A 26,026-nucleotide genomic window follows, 5' to 3' on the forward strand; every position below is an offset into this window, starting at 1 on the left:
GGGTTACTGTATTGTGGGTAGCTGTGGGTTACTGTATTGTGGGTAGCTGTGGGTTACTGTATTGTGGGTAGCTGTGGGTTACTGTATTGTGGGTAGCTGTGGGTTACTGTATTGTGGGTAGCTGTGGGTTACTGTATTGTGGGTAGCTGTGGGTTACTGTATTGTGGGTAGCTGTGGGTTACTGTATTGTGGGTAGCTGTGGGTTACTGTATTGTGGGTAGCTGTGGGTTACTGTATTGTGGGTAGCTGTGGGTTACTGTATTGTGGGTAGCTGTGGGTTACTGTATTGTGGGTAGCTGTGGGTTACTGTATTGTGGGTAGCTGTGGGTTACTGTATTGTGGGTAGCTGTGGGTTACTGTATTGTGGGTAGCTGTGGGTTACTGTATTGTGGGTAGCTGTGGGTTACTGTATTGTGGGTAGCTGTGGGTTACTGTATTGTGGGTGGCTGTGGGTTACTGTATTGTGGGTAGCTGTGGGTTACTGTATTGTGGGTAGCTGTGGGTTACTGTATTGTGGGTAGCTGTGGGTTACTGTATTGTGGGTAGCTGTGGGTTACTGTATTGTGGGTAGCTGTGGGTTACTGTATTGTGGGTAGCTGTGGGTTACTGTATTGAGGGTAGCTGTGGGTTACTGTATTGTGGGTAGCTGTGGGATACTGTATTGTGGGTAGCTGTGGGTTACTGTATTGTGGGTAGCTGTGGGTTACTGTATTGTGGGTAGCTGTGGGATACTGCATTGTGGGTAGCTGTGGGTTACTGTATAGTGGGTAGCTGTGGGTTACTGTATTGTGGGTAGCTGTGGGTTACTGTATTGTGGGTAGCTGTGGGATACTGTATTGTGGGTAGCTGTGGGATACTGTATAGTGGGTAGATGTGGGATACTGTATTGTGGGTAGCTGTGGGTTACTGTATTGTGGGTAGCTGTGGGATACTGTATTGTGGGTAGCTGTGGGTTACTGTATTGTGGGTAGCTGTGGGTTACTGTATTGTGGTAGCTGTGGGTTACTGTATTGTGGGTAGCTGTGGGTTACTGTATTGTGGGTAGCTGTGGGTTACTGTATAGTGGGTAGCTGTGGGTTACTGTATTGTGGGTAGCTGTGGGTACTGTATTGTGGGTAGCTGTGGGTTACTGTATTGTGGGTAGCTGTGGGTTACTGTATTGTGGGTAGCTGTGGGTTACTGTATTGTGGGTAGCTGTGGGTTACTGTATTGTGGGTAGGCTGTGGGTTACTGTATTGTGGGTAGGCTGTGGGTTACTGTATTGTGGGTAGCTGTGGGTTACTGTATTGTGGGTAGCTGTGGGTTACTGTATTGTGGGTAGCTGTGGGTTACTGTATTGTGGGTAGCTGTGGGTTACTGTATTGTGGGTAGGCTGTGGGTTACTGTATTGTGGGTAGCTGTGGGTTACTGTATTGTGGGTGGCTGTGGGTTACTGTATTGTGGGTTGGGCTGTGGGTTACTGTTATTGTGGGTAGCTGTGGGTTACTGTATTGTGGGTGGCTGTGGGTTACTGTATTGTGGGTGGCTGTGGGTTACTGTATTGTGGGTAGCTGTGGGTTACTGTATTGTGGGTAGCTGTGGGATACTGTATTGTGGGTGGCTGTGGGTTACTGTATTGTGGGTAGCTGTGGGATACTGTATTGTGGGTAGCTGTGGGTTACTGTATTGTGGGTAGCTGTGGGTTACTGTATTGTGGGTAGCTGTGGGATACTGTATTGTGGGTAGCTGTGGGTACTGTATTGTGGGTAGCTGTGGGTTACTGTATTGTGGGTAGCTGTGGGTTACTGTATTGTGGGTAGCTGTGGGTTACTGTATTGTGGGTAGCTGTGGGTTACTGTATTGTAGGTAGATGAAGAACCCCTCCAGTAACAAACAGGAGGAAGAGCATCATCTCGCACAGGCAGCAAAGTCACCGCAGCCACCTCGACTGGCTGTGAATAGCTGAAGTCCCCCTCCAGTGACAAACAGGTGAAGATATCTTGAGTGTGGCATTAAATGAAGCTTTGTAGGTCTAAAGACTGAAGTCTGAAGACTCGCACATCCAGACAGAGGAACAGCTTCTTCCCCACAGCTACAAGACTCCTCAACGACTCCCCCTCGGACTGATCTGTTCCCTGTAAGAACACTATTCACGACGCCCTATGCTGTTCTTGCTCATGTATTTGCTTTGTTTGGCCCCGTGTTCTGCACTGTAACCAATCACTGTCGATGTACCATTTGTCAATGTACTCTGTTGATTATTCTCTTTGTCTACTATGTGCATACTGTGTACGTTCCCTCGGCTGCAGAAAAATATTTTTAACTGTACTTCGGAACATGTGACAATAAATCAAATCAAATCAGAGAGCTTAGGAATAAAAAAGGGACAGCCACATTGCTCGGTGTTTATTAATTCCTCTCTGGCCACGGGAGAGGTTCCAGAGAATTGGAGAACCGCAAGTGTGGTCCCACTATTTAAGAAAGGCTGTGGGGATAAGCCAGGGAACTGCAGACCAGTGAGTCTCACGTCAGTGGTGGGGAAACTAATGGAGAGAATTCTGAAGGAGAGAATCTATCTCCAGTTGGAGAGGCAAGGTTTGATCAGGAATCGTCAGCATGGCTTTGTCACAGGGAGGTCACGCCTAAGAAATTTCATTGAATTTTTTGAGCATGTGACCAGGTGTGTAGATGAGGGTCGTGCAGTCGATGTAGTTTACATAGATTTCAGCAAAGCATTTGACAAGGTCCCACATGGGAGACTTTTTAAGAAAGCAAATGAACATGGGATACAGGGGAACTTGATAAGGTGGATTCAAAGCTGGCTGAGCTGTAGGAGACCGAGGGTGATGACAGACGGCTGCTTTAGTGACTGGAAGTCAGTGTCCTGTGGCATATCCCAGGGATCTGTGCTGGGCCTCTATTATTCGTCCTTTACGTAAATGACTGAGATGACTATGTGGGGGTAGGATCAGTAACTTTGCGGATGGCACAAAGATTGGCCGGGTGGTTAACTGTGAGGTTGATTGTCTTGGGAAACGGGAAGAAGGAGACAGAATGGTCAAATGGGCAAAGTGGCAGATGGAATTTAACCCTGAAAAGTGTGAGGTGATACACTTTGGAAGGAGTAATTTGATGAGGAAATATTCAATGAATGGCACCACACTGGGAAGTTCCGAGGAACAAAGGGGCCTTGGCGTGTTTGTCCATAGATCTCTGAAGGCAGAAGGGCAGGTTAATAGGATGGTGAAAAAGTCACATGGGACACTCACTTTTATCAATCAGGGCATAGATTACAAACATAGGGAGATGATGGTGCTGTACAGAACTTTGGCGAGGCCACAGCTGGAGTACTGGGTGCAGTTCTGGTCGCCACATTATAGGAAGGATGTGATTGCACTGGAGGGGGTGCAGAGGAGATTCACCAGGATGTTGCTGGGATGGAACATTTCAGTTATGAAGAGAGGTTGGATAGGCTTGGGTTGTTTTCGCTGGAGCAGAGAAGACTGAGGGGTGACCTGATTGAGGTGGACAAGATTATGAGGGGCATGGACAGGGTGGATAGGGAGCAGCTGTTCCCCTCAGCTGAAGGGTCAGTTACGAGGAGGACACAAGTTCAAGGTGAGGGATTTAAGGTTTTGGGGGGATTTGAGGAAAAACCTTTTTACCCAGAGGGTGGTGACGTCTGGAACGCACTGCCTGGGATGGTGGGAGAGGGTCTGGAACACACTGCCTGGGAGGGTGGGAGAGGAGGGTTGCCTCACATCCTTTAAAATGTATCTGGATGAGCCTTTGGCACCCATAACATTCAAGGCTATGGGCCAAGTGCTGGCAAATGGGATTAGGTAGGCAGGTCAGGTGTTTTTATGTGTCGATGCAGACTCAATGGGCCGATTAACCTCTTCTGTGCTGTATTATTCAGTCATTCGGTGATATCATTCTGGAGATTATAGCTATCCTCTACACTGTCCATCACTCGGCCAATCTTTGTGTCGTCTGCAAATTTCCCAATCGTGCTCCCTACGTTCAGGTCCAAATCGTTAATATACAACACAAACCGTAGGGGTCCCAACGTTCCTTAATCGTGGTTTCTCACCAACTGTGGTCGACAGGGCTCTCAACCGTGTCTGACCCATCTCCTGTTCTTCAAACATATTAATGGTAAAAGATTAGTGAAGAATAGAGTGGGGCCCATAATGGACAAGCAGAGTAAACTATTCACTGAAGCTGAGGGTATGGCAGTGATACGAAATGAATAATAATCATAATAATTATCACTTATTGTCACGAGTAGGCTTCAATGAAGTTACTGTGTAAAGCCCCTAGTCGCCACATTCCGGTGCCTGTTCGGGGAGGCCGGTACGGGAATTGAACCCACGCTTCTGGCCTTGTTCTCCATTACAAGCCAGCTGTTTAGCCCACTGTGCCAGACCAGCCCCTTTGTTTCTGTCTTTACCAAATTAGAAGATGGTAACAATGGCCCAGTTGAAAATGTGGGTGTTGAGCAACTGAGCAGCATAGTGATCGATAAAGGAAAGGTGCTAAAAAGGCTGGCAGCACTCCAGGTAGACAAACCGCAAAGCCCGGATGGGATACATCCTAGATTGCTGAGGGAGGTAAGGGAACATATTGCAGAGCTGTTGACAGAAAGTTTACAGGCCTCTCTAAACACAGGGTTAATTCCGGGGGATGGAGGATTGCAAATGTGACTCTGTTGTTTAAGAAAGGGGCAACGGATAACCCAGGATATTACAGACCTGTCAGCTTGGCATCAATAGGGGCTGGTTTAGCACAGTGAGCTAAACAGCTGGCTTGTAAGACAGAACAAGGCCAGCAGCGCGGGTTCAATTCTCGTACCAGCCTCCCCGAACAGGCGCCGCAATGTGGCGACTAGGGGCTTTTCACAGTAACTTAATTGAAGCCGACTCGTGACAATACATTATTATTATTAGTGGGAAACTGATGGAGACCATAATACGGGATGAGATAAATATACATTTAGAGAAAAATAAGTTAACGCTAGACAGTCAATATGGTTTTGTCAAGGGCAGGTCATGTCTGACAAATTTAATGAAGTTTTTTGACGAGGTGACACAGGCGGTGGATGAAGGCAGCGCCGTGCTGGTTGTATATTTGGAATTTCAGAAAACATTTGATACAGTGCCACATGGCAGGTTGGTTAACAAATTAAAAACTTTTGGGATTTGGATTTGGACTTGTTTATTGTCACGTGTACCGAGGTACAGTGAAAAGCATTTTTCTTTGAGCAGCTCAAACAGATCATTAAATATGTCATGTGAGAGTACCTTTAAGAAATGGGTGTTTATCACTGCAGTGATGTCAGAGAGTGGGTGGAGCTGGGCTGTCTGTCAGCTTTACTTTCATTTTTGAGCAGGCTGCTACAGAGTTTTTAGTTTCGTTTTCAGAGCGAAGAGATGCAGTGAAAGCCAGCAGATGTGCATGGATCGCTCTACAAGCTAAAGAGTGTTCATTTGGGTGATTTCAAAGGGATAACTGCTCTCATTAGAGAATTTAAACCTGATCTCTGTTAAAAGGGTCTTTTGTCTTCTGGATGTTGTTTGGGAAATTATTAAGGATTACTTAGTGTTGTATACTTTGGGGGTTGTATTTGAATTAATGGTTGCTAAGATGTTCACTGTATGTTTTAAAAAGATTAACTTGAGTTCATAGAATAAACATTATTTTGCTTTAAAAAATACTTTTCCATTTCTGCTGTACCGCACCTGTAGATTGGGCCGTGTGCTCCCCATACCACAATCTATTAAAGGTTGTGGGTCAGGTGAACTCCATGATACACTTTGGGGTTTTCTAAACCCTGGCCCATAACTAGTACATGAAAAGAAAAGGAAATAAAAGAAAATACATAATAGGGTAACACAAGGTCCACAATGTAAATACATAGACACCGGCATTGGGTGAAGCATACAGGGGTGTAGTATTAATCAGGTCAGTCCATAAGAGGGTCGTTTAGGAGTCTGGTAACAGCGGGGAAGAAGCTGTTTTTGAATCTGTTTGTGCGTGTTCTCAGACTTCTGTATCTCCTGCCCAATGGAAGAAGGTTCCTTGGTATCATGGATTAGAAGTTGGCTAAAAGACAGGAAACAGAGGGGCTGGTTTAGCTCACTGGGCTAAATCGCTGGTATTTAAAGCAGACCAAGCAGGCCAGCAGCATGGTTCGATTCCCGTACCAGCCTCCCCGGACAGGCGCCGGCAATGTGGCGACTAGGGGCTTTTCACAGTAACTTAATTGAAGCCTACTCGTGACAATAAGCATTTTTCATTTCAGAGGGTAGGTATAGATGGCACTTCTCAGACTGGAGATTCTCTTAAGGACATGCAGGTTCAGTCGGCAGTTAGGAAGGCAAATACAATGTGAGCATTCATGTTGAGAGGGCTAGAATACAAGACCAGGGATGTACTTCTGAGGCTGTATAAGGCTCTGGTCAGACCCCATTTGGAGTATTGTGAGCAGTTTTGGGCCCCATATCTAAGGAAGGGTGTGCTGGCCTTGGAAAGGGTCCAGAGGAGGATCACAAGAATGATCCCTGGAATGAAGAGCTTGTCGTATGAGGAACGGTTGAGGACTCTGGGTCTGTACTCGTTGGAGTTTAGAAGGATGTGGGGGGATCTTATTAAAACTTACAGGACACTGCGAGACCTGGATAGAGTGGACCTGGAGAGGATGTTTCCACTTGTAGGAGAAACTAGAAGCAGAGGACACCATCTCAGACTAAAGGGACGATCCTTTAAAACAGAGATGAGGAGGAATTTCTTCAGCCAGAGGGTGGTGAATCTGTAGAACACTTTGCCGCAGAAGGCCGTGGAGGCCAATTCACTGAGTGTCTTTAAGACAGAGATAGATAGGCTCTTGATCAATAAGGGGATCAGGGGTTATGGGGAGAAGGCAGGAGAATGGGGATGAGAGGATGAGAAAAATATCAGCTATGATTGAATGGCAGAGCAGACTCGATGGGCAGAGTGGCCTAATTCTGCTCCTGTGTCTTATGGTCACCCCAGTCCAGCACATTCTGGAATCAGGAGGAAAAGTCTCCACTGGTTGGAGTCATACCTAACACAAAGGAAGATGGTTGTGGTGGATCGGGGTGAGTCCTCTCAGCTCCAGGATATCACTGCCGACGTTCTTTAGATTGTGTCCTAGGCCCAACCATTTTCAATTGACTTCATCAATTACCTTGCTAGGTCAGAAGTGGGGATGTTTTCTGATGGTTGCATAATGTTCAGCATCATTCACAAAGCCTCAGACACTGATGCAACACATGTCCAAATGCAGCAAGACCTGGGCAATATCCAGGCCTGGACTAACAAGTAGAAAGTAACATTTGAGCCACACAAGTGCTAGGCCATGACTATCTCCAACAAGAAACAATATAACCATCAGCCCTTGACATTCAATGACATTTGCATTGCTGAATATACCACTATCACATTAGTTCACATTAATGAGAAATTAAACTGGAGCAGACACATAAATACTGTGGCTACAAGAGCAGGTCAGAGGCTAGGATCCTGCGCTTAGGAACTCACCTTCTGCCTCCTCAAAGCCTGCCCACCATCAAAAAGGCACAAGTCAGGAATGTAATGGAATACTCTCCGCTTGCCTGGGTGAGCGCAGCTCCATACAACACTCCAGAAGCTCGACACCATCCAGGACAAAGCAGCCCCGCTAGATTAGCACCCCAAACATGAATATTCATTCTTTCCACGCATACTAGCAACAGTGTCTATCATCTTCAAGATGCCTGCAGGGACTCACCAAAGCTCCTCAGACAGCACCTTCCAAATCCATGACCTCCATGTGTAAACACCACCTCAAGGCCCTGGAGAGATACCATCAATACTGTCTGAGACAGATTCTCCACATCAGCTGGGAGGACAGACATACTAACATCAGTGTCCTTTGTTGCACGTTTTACTTGAGTGTATTACGCGTTTATTGGAGTGTATTAACACGCCTCCGTTTAAAGGCCGTGTGCTTAACACTACTACAGCTCTGTGTGTGTATTTTCAGCTCGGAGTCGCCAGGTGCCGTATTTAGACACCTCACAAGTATTTCAAGGTCAGGTTCAAAGTAATAAAACTATACACCGATTAGTAAGTTCAAACAATTAATATTTATTATACAAATATAATAAATACGCATGCATACGCTAAAGACTAATACTTATTTCTACTATTAAACGACTAAATACTTATCTAAGTAGGAACCAGCAAGGTCAGGGGACAAGGCCTTTGTTCCTTTCTGGACTGCACCTTCTGTTCTCTAATAGTCAGCTAGAGTATAGGTAATGCCGGGGTCACGTAGCGAGCGTCGTTTGGCACTTACTGAACGATGGCTGGTGCTCAACGGCCAGTGATGAAAGACAGGATCTGGAGGCTGGAGTCAGAGTCAGGATGCAACAGCAGATCGGGGCCGGAGTCAAAACAGCAGTCCAAGCCGGAGCACAAAAACAGACAGAACCATGTGCGGGGTCTACCTTTATAGATCCCCCAATGTCCTTGCCTTTTTGGGGTGGGCCTTTACCTGCCATGTATCGATTGGGCCATTTCCCAATCGATATTTTACAAATCCCCCAATCTGAGGGTCTCTTCTCGATGGGTGGGGCGGTCTCTAGGGTCTTTTGTGATGGATACTTCTGGTGCCATTTCGTCTGGGCGTCCACTCAAAGTATCCATTCAAACCCAAATGTTGCTATTGTGTGTGCCCAGATCTGGATTGCCTCATTACTATGCAAAGCGTTTTGCTATTTACACCTTTGGTTGAGATCTTTCACCTGGCCATAAACTAGTTTCGATACGTGCAGAATGCTAATTAGCCTTTGCAAACTGCTTGTCCTGGCTAAGACTGTTTTCTCCCTACAGCCTTAGCAGTTCTCCATTTTGTTAGCCCAGTGTCCATCTTAGGTGGCTACACCTTGAAGGAGCCAAGAGCACCAGCATGGACGCCATGATCATCCTAAACCAACTCTACTGGCCGGCCATGTGCTTAGGATGTCAGAGTCCCAACTGCCAAAGCAAATCTTCTTTACCCAGCTCAACGAAAGCTCCCTAACAAGAGGAGGACAAAGGAAGCACTTCACAGACACCCTGAAGGCTTTCCTCAAGAAATGTAACATCAACGTCAAGGCCTGGAAGACTCTTACTCAAAAGAGACCTACCTGGAGGAACATCCTGACTGAAGGGACACAATTCTTTGAGGAATCTTGAAGGCAAGAGGAGGCCCAGGAAAGGAGCTTGACAAAGGAATACCAATGATCTTGAGTCCAAGGACTGATTCCACCTCCTGGAAACACGTGCCAAGTGTGTAGTCGAAGATGTGACTCCAGGACAGGGCTTATCAGAACCTATGAGCAGTAACACAGTTTCTCAGGTGGACAATCACACTCATTCACGAGTGATCGCCGAACAAAATCCATATCATCCATAATAGTGCAGCTCCAACTGTCAGGTACAGGTGATCAAGTCAACCTTGTTCAATTGGTCAGGAAACTTGGATGTGATAATCTCATTCCCTGGACAACCCCAATTCTTGAACTTTCAATTTCCTGACTTGCCGCTGTTCTCCTCCAGTGAATAGGTCCAAATGTTAAAATTTGTTTCAATAATATTAAATCACACAAAGTAGTGATAACCTGTGTCATAACAAATGATCTTACAGTCTATAACATTCAACAATAAATCTAATGTTCTGCCATTTCAAGCAAAGATGGTTGCTTGAAGACATTACAAAGTCTTAAAAATTAAGACTTCTCCATTACAGATTATTTGGGTCTGTGTCTCTTTCATATTGTCCTGTCTTTTCAAAGCCTACCTCAGGTTTTCCACAGTCACACTCTTCACCTGGATCCACATAAGAATTTCCACATTTCTGTCCACGAACCAACAAACTGGGATCAGGCAGGTTATAAAGGCACATCCCGACACCACGGGCTAGACTGCGTTGCAAGGCTTCTCTGCTGCAGCTACTGAAAACCTGGGCTGGTTGAAGCCTGAAAGAATAAATTAGTCAATCAAAATGGAGGGTCAAAAAACAATTACAATAAAGAGTTTCAAATTCCACAGCACAGAGCTTCATCTCAAAAACATTGTTTCTGAACAGGGAAATTACACATAAAACCTTGAATGCAGCCAAACTGTGTGTCTCTGCCTAATTACTTTGTGTGGCGATATGCCAATGGGCTATATCATAGTTGGATGGTGTGCAACCTCCAACCAGCAGGTGGTGGTACAGGCACACCATGCAGTCTCCAGCCCAAGGTCCTGTGACCTGTTCATCGGATATAAAGGGAGAGACACCAGGCCATCTGCAGAAGAAGATTGAGAGGGTAATAAGACATACATGTGAATGGTCAGTGGTGGGTGCAAGTTCCAGAGGAGTAGTTAGCAGACTCCATGATAATGTGCTCTGTATCTGACTGCTATCTTACCACACAAGACTCAAAAAAGATTCTGATTCAGACAAGTCAAAACGTTTGGTGGATTCCTTTGTGAGGTACAAAGGACCAAATACAACATGGTACCATGAGATAGAGAAATACAGCACAGAACAGGCCCTTCGGCCCACGATGTTGCGCCAAACTTTTGTCCTAGGTTAATCATAGAATTTTGGACAATTTTTCATGGCCAATCCACCCAACCTGCACATCTTTGGACTGTGGGAGGAAACCGGAGCACCCGGAGGAAACCCACGCAGTCACGGGGAGGATGTGCAGACTCCACACAGACAGTGACCCAAGTCGAAATCGAACTTGGGACCCTGGAGCTGTGAAGCAATTGTGCTATCCACAATGCTACCGTGCTGCCCTTAAGAAGTTAACCTACACTCCATTATTCTACCCTAATCCATGTACCTATCCAATAGCCGCTTGAAGGTCCCTAACTTTTCCGACTCAACTACTACCACAGGCAGTGCATTCCATGCCCCCACTACTCTCTGGGTAAAGAACCTACCTCTGACATCCCCTCTATATCTTCCACCATTTATCTTAAATTTATGTCCCCTTGTAATGGTGTGTTCCACCCGGGGAAAAAGTCTCTGACTGTCTACTCTATCTATTCCCCTGATCATCTTATAAACCTCTATCAAGTCGCCCCTCATCCTTCTCCGTTCTAATGAGAAAAGGCCTAGCACCCTTAACCTTTCCTCGTATGACCTACTCTCCATTCCAGGCAACATCCTGGTAAATCTCCTTTGCACCTTTTCCAAAGCTTCCACATCCTTCCTAAAATGAGGTGACCAGAACTGCACACAGTACTCCAAATGTGGCCTGACCAAGGTTTTGTACAGCTGCATCATCACCTCACGGCTCTTAAATTCAATCCCTCTGCTAATGAACGCTAGCACACCATAGGCCTTCTTCACAGCTCTATCCACTTGAGTGGCAACTTTCAAAGAACTATGAACATAGACCCCAAGATCTCTCTGCTCCTCCACATTGCCAAGAACCCTACCATTAACCCTGTATTCCGCATTCATATTTGGCCTTCCAAAATGGACAACCTCACACTTGTCAGGGTTAAACTCCATCTGCCACTTCTCAGCCCAGCTCTGCATTCTATCTATATCTCTTTGAAGCCGACAACAGCCCTCCTCACTATCCACAACTCCACCAATCTTCGTATCATCTGCAAATTTACTGACCCACCCTTCAACTCCCTCATCCAAGTCGTTAATGAAAATCACAAACAGCAGAGGACCCAGAACTGATCCCTGCGGTACGCCACTGATAACTGGGCTCCAGGCTGAATATTTGCCATCCACCACAACTCTCTGTTTTCTATCGGTTAGCCAGTTTGTTATCCAACTGGCCAAATTTCCCACTATCCCATGCCTCCTTACTTTCTGCATAAGCCTACCATGGGGAACCTTATCAAATGCCTTACTAAAATCCATGTACACTACATCCACTGCTTTACCTTCATCAACATGCTTGGTCACCTCCTCAAAGAATTCAATAAGACTTGTAAGGCCAGACCTACCCCTCACAAATCCGTGCTGACTATCCCTAATCAAGCAATGCCTTTCCAGATGCTCAGAAATCCTATCCCTCAGTACCCTTTCCATTACTTTGCCTACCACCGAAGTAAGACTAACTGGTCTGTAATTCCCAGGGTTATCCCTATTCCCTTTTTTGAACAGGGGCACGACATTCGCCACTCTCCAATCCTCTGGTACCACCCCTGTTGACAGCGAGGACGAAAAGATCATTGCCAACGGCTCTGCAATTTCATTTCTTGCTTCCCATAGAATCCTTGGATATATCCCGTCAGGCCCGGGGGACTTGTCTATCCTCAAGTTTTTCAAAACGCGCAACACATCTTCCTTCCTGACAAGTATCTCCTCAAGCTTATCAGTCTGCTTCACGCTGTCCTCTCCAACAATATGGCCCCTCTCGTTTGTAAATACTGAAGAAAAATACTTGTTCAAGACCTCTCCTATCTCTTCAGACTCAATACACAATCTCCCACTACTGTCCTTAATCGGACCTACCCTCGCTCTAGTCATTCTCATATTTCTCACATATGTGTAAAAGGCCTTGGGGTTTTCCTTGATCCTAGTGCTGAAGATTTAAAGATAGCGATGGCAGTGACAACGATAGACATTCGGCTTGAAGATTAGTCTGGTGAATTGCAACCTGAGGCGACCCAACGTGTAAGAAAATGCTGAAGCTCGAGATGGACGGACTGAGGGCCCCCCACCAGCTTCAGATGTCCGGTAACGTGGGTGAGAACTGGCAGCTGTTCAAACAGCAGTTTGAACTTTATGTTTTGGACTAGGCCTACAGGCCCAGCCTGATGAATGGCAAATCACGTTGCTGCTGACACTGGCAGGTCCACAAGCGCTCGCACTGTACAACTCGTTTGTGTTTGATAATGGGGAGGATAATGAGAAATTTGATGAAGTGATGAAGCATTTTGATAAGAATTGTTCACCTGAGAAGAATGAAACATTTGAGCGCTATATGTTCCATATGTGTACCCAGAGACCTGGCGAATCATTTGACAGGTTTGTCACAGACCTGAGGCTGAAGGCCCAGTCCTACAATGCCAGTGACCTGAAATCTTCCTTAATCTGCGACCAAATTGGCTGGTTTACTTGATGATAAGCTTCGGACGATATTATTGCAGGAGGAAGATTTGGTGCTGGAAAAGGCAGTAAAGATTTACCAGGTGAGTGAGATTACGGCACAAAGAATTGGCACACTCTGCTCAAAAAATCTTGGCGCCAACATGGAAGAAGCCACCACCATTAGTGCTATGGTGCAAGTGATGAAGAAACGTGGTCTCAGTATGGGCGGCCATTTTAAGCATCCGACAGGAGCTGCCGCCACCATCCTGTGCCAAAAATGTGGCACTCGACATGTCCCACGGCAATGTCCGGCCCATGGAAAAACTTGTTCCAGGTGCGGCTCTGTTGGGTAATTTGCAAACCAATGCGTTCCACCATGGACCAGGCACAAGCGGTTCATGCAGTAGATGAGTAAAACACGGAAGAACAGTTTTACATCGCTCTCATTGCGGCGAGAAACCACAAAACTCTGAAAAACAGAGATGAAAACAAAATCGTAACAAAGAATGAAGATAATGAGAACTTTCTGAAAACCTTTACACCCGTACTCAAATCAAAGGTAATGCTCAATGATGGATTCATTCATTGTTACTTTGACCCTAAACCGACAGCCATCCTCGTGAGTTGACATGCTTTGTAAAAGTTAAATGTGCAGCGGAACTTTGCTGATTGGCCGGGGCTGATGATAGACTTCAGAACAAGAACTCTTTGATGTTTGCGAACTAGTGCTCTCAGTGGCAGGCATGAAGCACACACTACACTTTCACATTGTAGACATGGATGAGGACTCTGTACTTGGGATAAAATCATGTGAATCCTTGAATCTAGTCGAGCGTCGAGATATCCCAGAAGATAGCTGGTCACCTGAGCACAGTGAATCACTGCAAGGCATTACGGTGTGCAAGGGGATTTAGAGGAAATGACAGTGGAGGACGACAAACAGACAATTCCGCAATTCTGGTTGACAGTGTTGAAGAGCGTGCACAGGCTCAATGATACGGGAACATGGTGAACTCGTATTAAAGCATCTGCGAGATGTGGGTGTTAAATGGACAGAGCATGGGAAGACGCCGAGCTTCACCCTGGAGGTTACATTTGGGCCTAATGAGTATTTCACGAATGAGGTGATCACTAAAGTGCAGCAGTTGGACTCACAGCTGCTGAAATCGTTCTTCACTGAACCACAAATCATCGGCTGCACAGGCTGCACAATCGACAGGAGGGAGGGCAAAAATGTTACAGTAAGAACAATTCTTTTAATTTTTAAAAATCTTTATTAGTGTCACAAGTAGGCTGACATTAACACTGCAATAAAGTTACTGTGAAAAGCCCCTAGTTGCCACATTCTGTGAATTTAAAACCAGAGGAAAGCTGCACAGTTGTTTCTGCTACCCCCCAACCTTTCAAACATTGAGGTCAAGTTCCAAACCACCCCCTGGGCAAAATCATTTCTCCTCCAACCTTCTTGAAATCTATTCCATTTTACCTTCATGCCTGAATCTTCGCTCTTGAGGTAGAGAGCATATTTGGGCTCAGTACAAAGTTCCCCAATCAGACCCATGAGACTGTACCCATGATGTTCCATTCTGGTGTTTAGGTGTTAATGGGAGTCTGGCACACTGCACCCTTGAAGCAGTGAAGAGGCAGACACATTATGTTAATATTTATTATTGTCACAAGTAGGCTTACACTGCAATGAAGTTACTGTGAAAAGCTCCTAGTCGCCACATTCTGGTGCCTGTTCGGGTCACAGTGGGAGAATTCAGAATGTCCAATTCACCTGACAGCACATCTTTCAGGACTTGTGGGGAGGAAACCGGAGCACCCGGAGGAAACCCACGCACACACGGGGAGAACGTGCAGACTCCGCACAGACAGTGACCCAAACCGGGACTCGAACCTGGGACCCTGGAGCTGTGAAGCAACAGTGCTAACTACTGTGCTACCATGCCGCCCATGTCCAATTCGACGAAACCAAAGTACAGGGGTTGGAGAACTCCAAGAACAGCGACAAGAACCATATCCAAAGAATCGTTCTTCAACTTCTTCGGCCCCACTGAATTTTAAGTCAGCTTTGGTGGCTAAACAAAAGGCTGCGAATAGAAAGCAAAGAGTGGGAATTAATGGGTCTTTCTCTGGTTGGCAGCACAGTAGCGTAGTGGTTAACACTATGGCTTCACAGCGCCAGGATTCCAGGTTCGATTCCCGGCTTGGGTCACTGTCTGAGCAGAGTTTGGGGCTGTTTAGCACAGGGCTAAATCGCTGGCTTTGAAAGCAGGCCAGCAGCGCGGGTTCGATTCCCGTAACAGCCTCCTCGAACAGGCGCCGGAATGTGGTGACTAGGGGCTTTTCACAGTAACTTCATTTGAAGCCTACTCGTGACAATAAGTGATTTTCATTTTTTTCAGTAGCTCGTGGTGTCCCTCAGGGATCAGTGTTGGGCCCACAATTGTTCACAATTTATATACATGATTTGGAGTTGGGGACCAAGTGCAACGTGTCAAGTTTGCAAACGACACTAATATGAGTGGTAAGCTTTGCGCAGGGTGAAGTCGAGACATCCTGAGTGAGTGAGACAGATAGAGTGAGGCTGAAACTTGGTCATTTGGAGCAGTGAGGTCATTCGGTGAAGAGTGGGAGGAGGGGCTTTTTCCCTTTTTGTTTTCTTTCTTCTAGCTTGTAACTGTTCATCTGCAGGGAGAGATTGAGAGAGCATGCCGGGAAGGTAAGTGATACAAATACCTTTTCAAATTGTGGCAGAAAAAGTGAAGTGGAATCACAGTAAAGCTGTGACCTGATTGGCTGGCAGGAAATCTGTGAAATTTGAAAAAAATATTTTTGAAAAAAATCAAATTAAAACTTGTCAATAGACTAGGCAGAGGAGTAACTAAACCTGAGGGCAGAGATTAGTATTTAGCATTTAATTTTTACAGTAAAAATCTTGCGTCAATAATTGAAGTGTTTATTTTAAATTAATTAATTAGTGCTTAAATGTCACTCAGCGGGGTGCAGTGCTCTGACTGTGAGATGTGGCAGATCTATGACGTTTCCAGCATTCCGGTCGACTACGTCTGCAGCAAGTGTAACCAATGGCAGCTCCTCACAGACCGCATGGTTTGGTTGGAGCAGCAGTTGGATGCGCTTAGGAGCATGCAGGTGGCAGAAAGTGTCATAGATAGGAGTTATAGAGACGTGGGGCGAAATTCTCCGACCCCCAGCAGGGTTGGAGAATCGCCTGGGGCTGCCTGAAATCCCGCCCCCGCCGTGGCAGAGATTCTCCGCAACCCGGGAAGTGGCGGCGGCGGAATCTCGCCACTCCGATCGGAGAGGCCCCTGCGGCGATTCTCCGGCCCGGATGGGCCGAAGTCCCGCCGCTGGGAGGCCTCTCCCGCCGCCGAGGTTTGAAACACCTCTGGAATGGCGGGATCAGCGGTGCGAGCGGGCCCCCGGGGTCCTGGTGGGGGGCGGGGGGGGCGATCGAACCCCAGGGGGTGCCCCCACGGCCTGGCCCGCGATGGGGGCCCCCCGTTCAGACTCCGGGCCAGTGCCCTGGCGGCACTCTTTCTCCTTCCGCGTCCGCCATGGCGGAAGCGGAAGAGAACCCCACATCGCGCTTGCGCCGGCAGTGACGTCAGCGGCCAGCTGCCGCTGACGTCACTGCCGGCGCATGCGCCGACCGGCGAAAGCCTTTCGGCCAGCCCCGCTGCCGGGGGCGCCGGTTTTTTGCGCCGGTCTTCTGGTGCAAACCGCTCCGGCGTGGGGCTGGCCCCCAAAGGTGGGGAGAATTCACCGTGCGCAAAGTTTACCACTCATATTAGTGTCGTTTGCAAACTTGGACACGTTGCACTTGGTCCCCAACTCCAAATCATTTATATAAATATGGGGAGAATTCCCCACCTTTGGGGAGGCCCGACCCCTGAGTGGTTGGCGCTATGCCCCTACGCCGGCACCCTCCGTCATGCCGGGTAGGGGAGAATGCCGCCCGTGGTCACACCCAAGGTGCAGGCAGACAGATGGGTGACCACTAGAAAGGGCAGGCATTCAGTGCAGGAATCCCCTGTGGCTGTCCTCCTCTCTAACAGGTATACCGGTTTGGGGACTGCTGGGGGGATAGCCAGGGGAAACAACAGCAGCCAGAACAGTGGCTCCACAACTGGCTCTGTTGCTCAGCAGGGGAGGGCAAAGTGCAGGAGAGCGATAGTTATCGGGGACTCTAAAGTAAGGGGCACAGATAGGTGCTTCTGTGGACGTGAAAGAGACTCCAGGAAGGTGTTCTGCCTCCCTGGTGCCAGGGTCAAGGATGTCTCTGAACGAGCACAGGACATCCTGAAGGGGAAGGGTGAGCAGCCAGAGGTCGTAGTACAGATAGGTACTAACAACACAGGCAGTAAGAGTGATGAGGTCCTGCAGAAGGAGTTCAGAGAGTTAGGCAGTCAGCTAAAAAGCAGGACCTCTAGGGTTGTAATCTCAGGATTACTCCCTATGCCACGTGCCAGTGAGGCTAGAAATAGGAGGATAGAGCAGCTAAACACGTGGCTAAACTGGTGGTGTAGGAGGGAGGGTTTCAGATTTCTGGACCATTGGGATCTCTTCCGGGGCAGGTGTGACCTGTATAAGAAGGACAGGTTGCATCTAAACCGGAGGGGCACCAATATCCTGGCTGGAAGGATTTAAATGAGGATGGCAGGGGGGTGGGTACCAGAATGTGAGCTGAGAAGGTGTCATAACTGAAGGGGAAATAGAGAACAAAAATAAAAGAACAACATCACCCTCAGGCAGAGCAAAAAAGGGTGGCAAGTGTGAGAAGGGAGGTGGTCAATGCAGGATTGAGGGTGTTGTACCTAAATGCGCGCAGTATACGGAACAAGGTCAATGAGCTTGTTGCGCACATTGAAATTGGCCGGTACGATGTTGTGGGCATCACAGAGACGTGGCTGCAAGGGGATCAGGGCTGGGATCTAAATATCCAAGGATATATGTCCTATGGAAAGGACAGGGAGATGGGCAAAGGGGGTGTGGTCGCATTGTCAGGAAGGAATGAAGTTCAAGGGCAGCACGGTGGCGCAGTGGTTAGCCCTGTTGCCTCATGGCGCCGAGGTCCCAGGTTCGATCCCGGCTCTGGGTCACTATCTGTGTGGAGTTTGCACATTCTCCCCGTTGCTGTGTGGGATTTTCCCCCACAACCCAAAAGATGTGCAGTGTAGGTGGATTGGCCACACTAAATTGCCCCTTAATTGGAAAAAAATGAATTGGGCACTCTAAATTTATTTTTAAAAAAGGAATGAAGTTAAATCGATAGCAAGGAGTGATATAGGATCAGAAGGCATAGAATCTCTGTGGTCAGAGTTCAGGAATCGCAAAGGTAAAAAGACCCTGATGGGAGTTATGTACAGGCCCCCGAGCAGTAGTCAGGATGTGGGGCAGAAAATAAATCAGGAGATAGAAAAGGCAGGTAAAAAAGGCAATATTACAATAATCAGGGGGGACTTCAATATGCAGGTGGACTGGGAAAATCAGGTTGGTAGTGGATCCCAAGAAAAGGAATTTGTGGAATGTCTAAGAGATGATTTTTTGGAGCAGCTTGTGGCAGAGCCTACTAGGGAACAGGCAATTCTGGATTTGGTGATGTGTAATGAGGCCGACTTGATTAGGGAACTTAAGGTGAAGGAACCCTGAGGGAGCAGTGACCACAATATGATAGAATCTACCCTGCAGTTTGAGAGGGAGAAGCTGTAATCAGATGTCACGGTATTACAATTAAATAAGGGTAACTACAAAGACATGAGGGAGGAGTTGGTCAGAGTTGATTGGAGAAGGAGCCGAGCAGGGAAGACAGTGGAACAGCAATGGCAGGAGTTTTTGGGGGTTATTGGGGAGGCACAACAGAAATTCATCCCAAGCAGGAGGAAACATGCTAAAGGGAGGACAAGGCATCCATGGCTGACGAGGGAAGTCAAGGACAGCATAAAAGCTAACGAAAAAGCAGACAAAGTGGCGAGGATTAGTGGGAAGCTATGATTGGGAATCCTTTAAAAGCAAGCAGAGGGCAACTAAAAATGCAATAAGGGGGGAGAAGATGAAATATGAGTACAGCTAGCTAGTAATATAAAGTATAATAGGAAGAGTTTTTTCAATATATAAAAGGTAAGAGAGGGGCAAAAATAGACATTGGACCACTGGAAACTGTGGCTGGAGAAGTAATAATAGGAAACAATGAAATGGCAGAGGGACTGAATAGTTACTTTGCATCAGTCTTCACGGTGGAAGACACCAGTGGGATGCCAGAGCTCCAGGAGAACCAGGGGGCAGAGGTGAGTGCAGTGGCCATTACTAAGGAGACGGTTCTGGGGAAATTGAAAGGTCTGAAGGTGGATAAATCACCTGGACCGGATGGACAACACCCCAAGGTTCGAAAAGAGATAGCTGAGCAAATTGTGGAGGCGTTGATGGTGATCTTTCAGGAATCACTAGTGGCAGGAAGGGTCCCAGTGGACTGGAAAGTGGCTAATGTAACACCACTGTTTAAGAAGGGAGGAGGCAGAAGACGGTAAATTATAGGGAGGTTAGCCTGACTTCGGTCATTGGTAAGATTTTAGAGTCTGTTATTAAAGATGAGATTGCGGAGTACTTGGAAGTGCATGGTAAAATGGGACTGAGTCAGCACAGCTTCGTCAAGGGGAGGTCATGTCTGACAAATCTGTTAACATAAGAACAAAAGAACTAGGAGCAGGAGTCGGCCATCTGGCCCCTCGAGCCTGCTCCACCATTCAATGAGATCATGGCTGATCTTTCATGGACTCAGCTCCACTTTCCGGCCCGAACACCATAACCCTTAATCCCTTTATTCTTCAAAAAACTATCTATCTTTACCTTAAAAACATTTAATGAAGGAGCCTCAACTGCTTCACTGGGCAAGGAATTCCATAGATTCACAACCCTTTGGGTGAAGAATTCCTCCTCAACTCAGTCCTCAGAGTTCTTTGAGGAGGTAACAAGCAGGTTAGACAAAGGAGAACCAGTGGACGTGATGTATTTAGATTTCCAGAAGGCATGGATATCCTGGCATGGATAGAGGATTGGCTGGCTGGCAGAAGGCAGAGAGTGGGGATAAAGGGATTAGAGTCTTTTGTTAAAATGGCACCGGGAAGGTCAGGGTCCTGAATGCGCACAGACCGAAGGTGCTCAGCAAAGCGATCACCCAGTCTGAGTTTGGTCTCTCCGATATAGAGACGACCACATTGGGAGCAGCGAATGCAATAGACCAGATTGGAAGAGATGCAAGTGAAACGCTGCTTAACCTGGAATGAGTGTTTTGGGCCTGGGATGTTAAGCATGGAAGAGGTTAACACTCATTCCAGGTTAAGCAGCGTTGCTTGCCATTTTAACAAAAGACCCTGCTCCCATGCCCACATGTCTGTCCTTGGCCTGCTGCAATGTTCCAGTGAACATAATGGGTACAATGGAAATGTGGAGCTTTTTCAAGGAACAGCTACTGTGTGTCCTTGATAAGTATGTACCTGTCAGGCAGGGAGGAAGTTGTCGAGCAAGGGAACCATGGTTTACTAAGGAAGTTGAAGCACTTGTCAAGAGGAAGAAGAAGGCTTATGTTAGGATGAGACATGAAGGCTCAGTTAGGGCACTTGAGAGTTACAAGTTAGCCAGGAAGGACCTAAAGGGAGAGTTAAGAAGAGCGAGGAGAGGACACGAAAAGTCGTTGGCGGATAGGATCAAGGAAAACCCTAAGGCTTTCTATAGGTATATCAGGAACAAAAGAATGACTAGAGTAAGATTAGGGCCAATCAAGGATAGTAGTGGAAAGTTGTGTGTGGAATCAGAGGAGATAGGGGAAGCGTTGAATGGATATTTTTCGTCAGTGTTTACACTGGAGAAAGACAATGTTGTCGAGGAGAACACTCAGGTTCAGTCGACCAGGCTAGATGGAATTGAGGTTCAAAAGGAGGAGGTGTTAGCAATTTTGGAAAATGTCAAAATAGATAAGTCCCCTGGGCCAGATGGGATTTATCCTAGGATTCTCTGGGAAGCCAGGGAGGAGATTGCAGAGCCTTTGTCCTTGATTTTTATGTCGTCTTTGTCGACAGGAATAGTGCCGGAAGACTGGAGGATAGCAAATGTTGTCCCCTTGTTCAAGAAGGGGAGTAGAGACAACCCTGGTAATTATAGACCTGTGAGCCTTACTTCGGTTGTGGGTAAAATGTTGGAAAAGGTTATAAGAGATAGGGTTTATAATCATCTTGAAAAGAACAAGTTGATTAGCGATACTCAACACGGTTTTGTGAAGGGTAGGTCATGTCTCACAAACCTTATTGAGTTTTTTGAGAAGGTGACCAAACAGGTGGATCAGGGTAAAGCTGTTGATGTGGTGTATATGGATTTCAGTAAGGCGTTTGATAAGGTTCCCCACGGTAGGCTATTGCAGAAAATAAGGAAGTATGGAATTGAAGGTGATTTAGCGGTTTGGATCAGTAATTGGCTAGCTGAAAGAAGACAGAGGGTGGTGGTTGATGGCAAATGTTCATCCTGTAGTTCAGTTACTAGTGGTGTACTGCAAGGATCTGTTTTGGGGCCACTGCTGTTTGTCATTTTTATAAATGACCTGGAAGAGGGTGTAGAAGGATGGGTTAGTAAATTTGCAGATGACACGAAGGTCGGTGGAGTTGTGGATAGTGCTGAAGGATGTTATAGGATACAGAGGGACATAGATAAGCTGCAGAGCTGGGCTGAGAGGTGGCAGATGGAGTTTAATGCGGAAAAGTGTGAGGTAGTTCACTTTGGAAGGAGTAACAGGAACGCAGAGTACTGGGCTAATGGCAAGATTCTTGGTAGTGTAGATGAACAGAGAGATCTCGGCATCCAGGTACATAAATCCCTGAAAGTTGCCACCCAGGTTAATAGGGCTGTTAAGAAGGCATATGGTGTGCTAGCCTTTATAAGCAGGGGGATTGAGTTTCGGAACCACAAGGTCATGCTGCAGCTGTACATAACTCTGGTGCGGCCGCACCTGGAGTACTGCGTACAGTTCTGGTCACCGCTTTATAGGAAGGATGTGGAAGCTTTGGAAAGGGTTCAGAGGAGATTTACTAGGATGTTGCCTGGTATGGAGGGAAGGTCTTACGAGGAAAGGCTCAGGGAATTGAGGTTGTTTTCGTTAGAGAGGAGAAGGCTGCGAGGTGACTTAATAGAGACATATAAGATAGTCAGAGGGTTAGATAGGGTGGACAGTGAGAGTCTTTTTCCTCGGATGGTGATGACCAACACGAGGGGACATAGCTTTAAATTGAGGGGTGATAGATATAGGACAGATGTCAGAGGCAGTTTCTTTACTCAGAGAGTAGTAGGGGTGTGGAACGCCCTGCCTGCAATAGTAGTAGACTCGCCAACTTTAAGGGCATTTAAGTGGTCACTGGATAGACATATGGATGAAAATGGAATAGTGTAGGTCAGATAGGCTTCAGATGGTTTCACAGGTCGGCGCAACATCGAGGGCCGAAGGGCCCGTACTGCGCTGTAGTGTTCTATGTTCTATGTTCCATGAAGCTCAACGCAAATTGGAAGAACAACATCTCATCTTCCGCTCAGGCACGCTACAGCCTTCCAATCTCAACATCGAATTCAACAACTTCAGGTGATCAACTCTACCCCACCTGACCCATTTGTTTTCATCCTATTTCATTTCAACTGTCTCTTACCATTTCTTTCTTTCTTAATATATATTTTAACCCTCCCCAATCTTATCCACGATGTGGAGATGCTGGCGTTGGACTGGGGTGAGCACAGTAAGAAGTCTTGTAACACCAGGTTAAAGTCCAACAGGATTGTTTCAAACACAAGCTTTCGGAGCGCTAAATCAAGTGATTCACTTGAGGAAGGAGCAGCGCTCCGAAAGCTAGTGTTTGAAACAATCCTAATAACTTTAACCTAATCTTATCCACCTTTCCTTACCCTTTCTCCCCTTTGCTTCCCCCTTCCCCTCCCCCCACATCTCCATCTGTCACAGTTTACCCTCTGATGTTAGTTTAGCCTTTCACACCTTTTGTTCTCTCTGGGGACTGCCATTAACACTCTTTCCCCATGGTTTCTGTGGCCATTAACATCCGGTTTCCCTGGGTTTCTGTAGCCATTAACATCCGGTTTCCCTGGGTTTCTGTGGCCATTAACACCCAGTTTCCCTGGGTTTCTGTGGCCATTAACACCCGGTTTCCCTGGGTTTCTGTGGCCATTAACACCCGGTTTCCCTGGGTTTCTGTGGCCATTAACACCCAGTTTCCCTGGGTTTCTGTGGCTATGACTCATCTTTCATTCTCACTCCACAGTATAAATATTCCCCACATTCTCTGACTGTTAGCTTTGACAAAGAGTCATTGGGCTCGAAACGTTAGCTCATTTCTCTCCCTACAGATCCTGCCAGACTTGCTGAGATTTTCCAGCATTTTCCTTTCTTTTTTTCTCTTTCGTTTCAGATTCTAGCATCTGCAGTAATTTGCTTTTACTGAATCAGTTAGAATTGTATTTTCTGGAGTTCAGAAGAATGAGGGGGGATCTCATAGAAACCTATAAAATTTTAACAGGACTGGACTGGGTAGATGCAGGAAGGATGTTCCCGATGGTGGGGGTGTCCAGGACCAGGGGGGACAGTCTGAGGATATGGGATATTCCATTGAGGACAGAGATGAGAAGAAATGTCTTCACCCAGAGAGTGGTCGGCCTGTGGAATTCATTACCACAGGAAGTAATTGAGTCTGTGGCCATCTAAAATGGCCGCCCGCAAAGTATAATGGGAATTGTGGTCAAGTTGGGACACAGACAGTATACAGCCCCTGTGTATTGTGCAGAGGAAAACCAGACCGAACTGAAACTTGCACCTGTTAAAGGTCAATCACCGATTTCTAGAACATAGAACAGTATAGCACAGAACAGGCCCTTCGGCCCTCGATGTTGTGCCGAGCAATGATCACCCTACTCAAACCCACGTATCCACCCTATACCCGTAACCCAACAACCCCCCCCTTAACCTTACTTTTAAGGTCACTACGGGCAATTTATCATGGCCAATCCACCTAACCCGCACATCTTTGGACTGTGGGAGGAAACCGGAGCACCCGGAGGAAACCCACGCACACACGGGGAGGACGTGCAGACTCCGCACAGACAGTGACCCAGCCGGGAATCGAACCTGGGACCATGGAGCTGTGAAGCATTTCTGCTAACCACCATGCTACCGTGCTGCCCCAGGACAATAGACTCAAATCAAGGATTACCAACAGTAGCAGACGCACCGGCGCCTCTTCCCCATATTTGGAAACGCCTACGTACTTTGGACACTACCAGCACAGAGCCGGTCATCCAGAAGTTAAGTAAAGGTCATCTTAGTTGATAGGAGTACTTTAATGTGTAGCCGCATGCAGATCATTGCAGATCAAGATAAGCCATTGTGTTTGATAATAAACTGTCTTTTGAACTAAGATACTGGTTCTGTGGTCATTTGGTCAATGCAAGAAACATACTCGCAGCTTGTGGTTATAATAAAGATAGCCACAAGTCCAAAACATTGTCTGGTTTCAAGAAGCAATTAGATCTAGCACTTAGGCTGAAGGGGATCAATGGATATGGGGGAAAGTTGGATTAAGCTATTGAGTTGGATGATTATCCATTGTCATAATGAATGACGGAGCAGGCTTCAAGGGCCGAATGGTGCCCTCCTATTTTTTCTATGTTTCTATCCCTGGACAATGTTCAGCACCATTCGCAACTCCTCAGACACTGAAACAGTCCCTGTCCCAATGCAGCAAGACCTGGACAATATCCAGGCTTGGGGCTGACAAGTGGCAAGTTACATCCGCACCATACAAGTGCCAGGCAATGACCATCTCCTGTAAGAGAGGATCTTACCATCGCCCTTGACATTCAATGGCATTATCATCGCTGAATCCCCACAATCAACAACCTGGAGGCTGGCCATTAACCAGAAACTGAACTGGATTAGCCATATAAAAAATGCAGCTACAAAACAATGTCAGGGGCACAAGTCCATGAGTGTTATGGAATACTGTCCCGTTGCTTCAACGAGCACAGCTCCAACAACACTGACGATGCTTGGCATCATTCAGCTCCAACACTGACGATGCTTGGCATCATTCAGCTCCAACACTGACGATTCTTGGCATCATTCAGCTCCAACAACACTGACGATGCTTGGCATCATTCAGGACAAACACTGACGATGCTTGGCATCATTCAGGACAAACACTGACGATGCTTGGCATCATTCAGGACAAACACTGACGATGCTTGACATCATTCAGCTCCAACACTGACGATGCTTGGCATCATTCAGCTCCAACACTGACGATGCTTGGCATCATTCAGCTCCAACACTGACGATGCTTGGCATCATTCAGCTCCAACAACACTGACGATGCTTGGCATCATTCAGGACAAACACTGACGATGCTTGGCATCATTCAGGACAAAGCTTCCCACTTGATTGGCAGCCTAAACAGAAGCATTCTGTCTATCAGGTGCAACATGTGTACCATCTACAAGATGGACTGAATGGCCCACTCCTGATTATATTTCTTTTGTGCTTCTGTTTTGAAAAACACCAATCAATCTCAACTTGAGTAGAAGAGCTGCAATTTAGGGTGGAACATCACAGATAATTTTGGACATGCACTTTTCCTGACCACCGCCCATTAGGTGAGTTTGCCATTGTGTTGCTATGCCAGCAGGTGATTCACTAGGAATTCCACCAGAACCCAGATAGATTTACACTGCATAAACCTTCTTGAAACAGATTTAGTGGCCAGTGCAGGAGCTACCACAGGCTGCAGTATGTACCATGGCGGTCGATTCTCCTGAGCCCAGGCTGCAGTATGTACCATGGCGGTCGATTCTTCTGAGCCTTTAGCATTTCTTTTTTCAACA

At 46.8% G+C, this 26,026-nt stretch overlaps 1 protein-coding gene across 2 annotated transcripts in view; it reads right to left on the reverse strand.

The window, feature by feature from the left end:
- Positions 1 to 26,026, reverse strand: part of LOC119963785 (disintegrin and metalloproteinase domain-containing protein 12-like) — a 247,970-nt gene that overhangs the window by 64,835 nt on the left and 157,109 nt on the right. Inside the window, exons 12-13 of one of the 2 annotated variants that reach the window (XM_038793070.1) lie at positions 9,827 to 10,004; positions 8,854 to 9,359 (exon numbers count right to left, since the gene is read on the reverse strand). In XM_038793070.1, coding sequence (XP_038648998.1) covers positions 9,159 to 9,359; positions 9,827 to 10,004 — 379 coding nt within the window. In that variant the 3' untranslated portion in view covers positions 8,854 to 9,158. Of the gene's footprint in view, positions 1 to 8,853; positions 9,360 to 9,826; positions 10,005 to 26,026 lie in introns of those variants that run through there. The other variant, XM_038793069.1, reaches the window with a different exon arrangement.

The sequence above is a fragment of the Scyliorhinus canicula genome, chromosome 3, assembly GCF_902713615.1.
Source record: "Scyliorhinus canicula chromosome 3, sScyCan1.1, whole genome shotgun sequence".
In the NCBI taxonomy this organism is placed as follows: domain Eukaryota; kingdom Metazoa; phylum Chordata; class Chondrichthyes; order Carcharhiniformes; family Scyliorhinidae; genus Scyliorhinus; species Scyliorhinus canicula.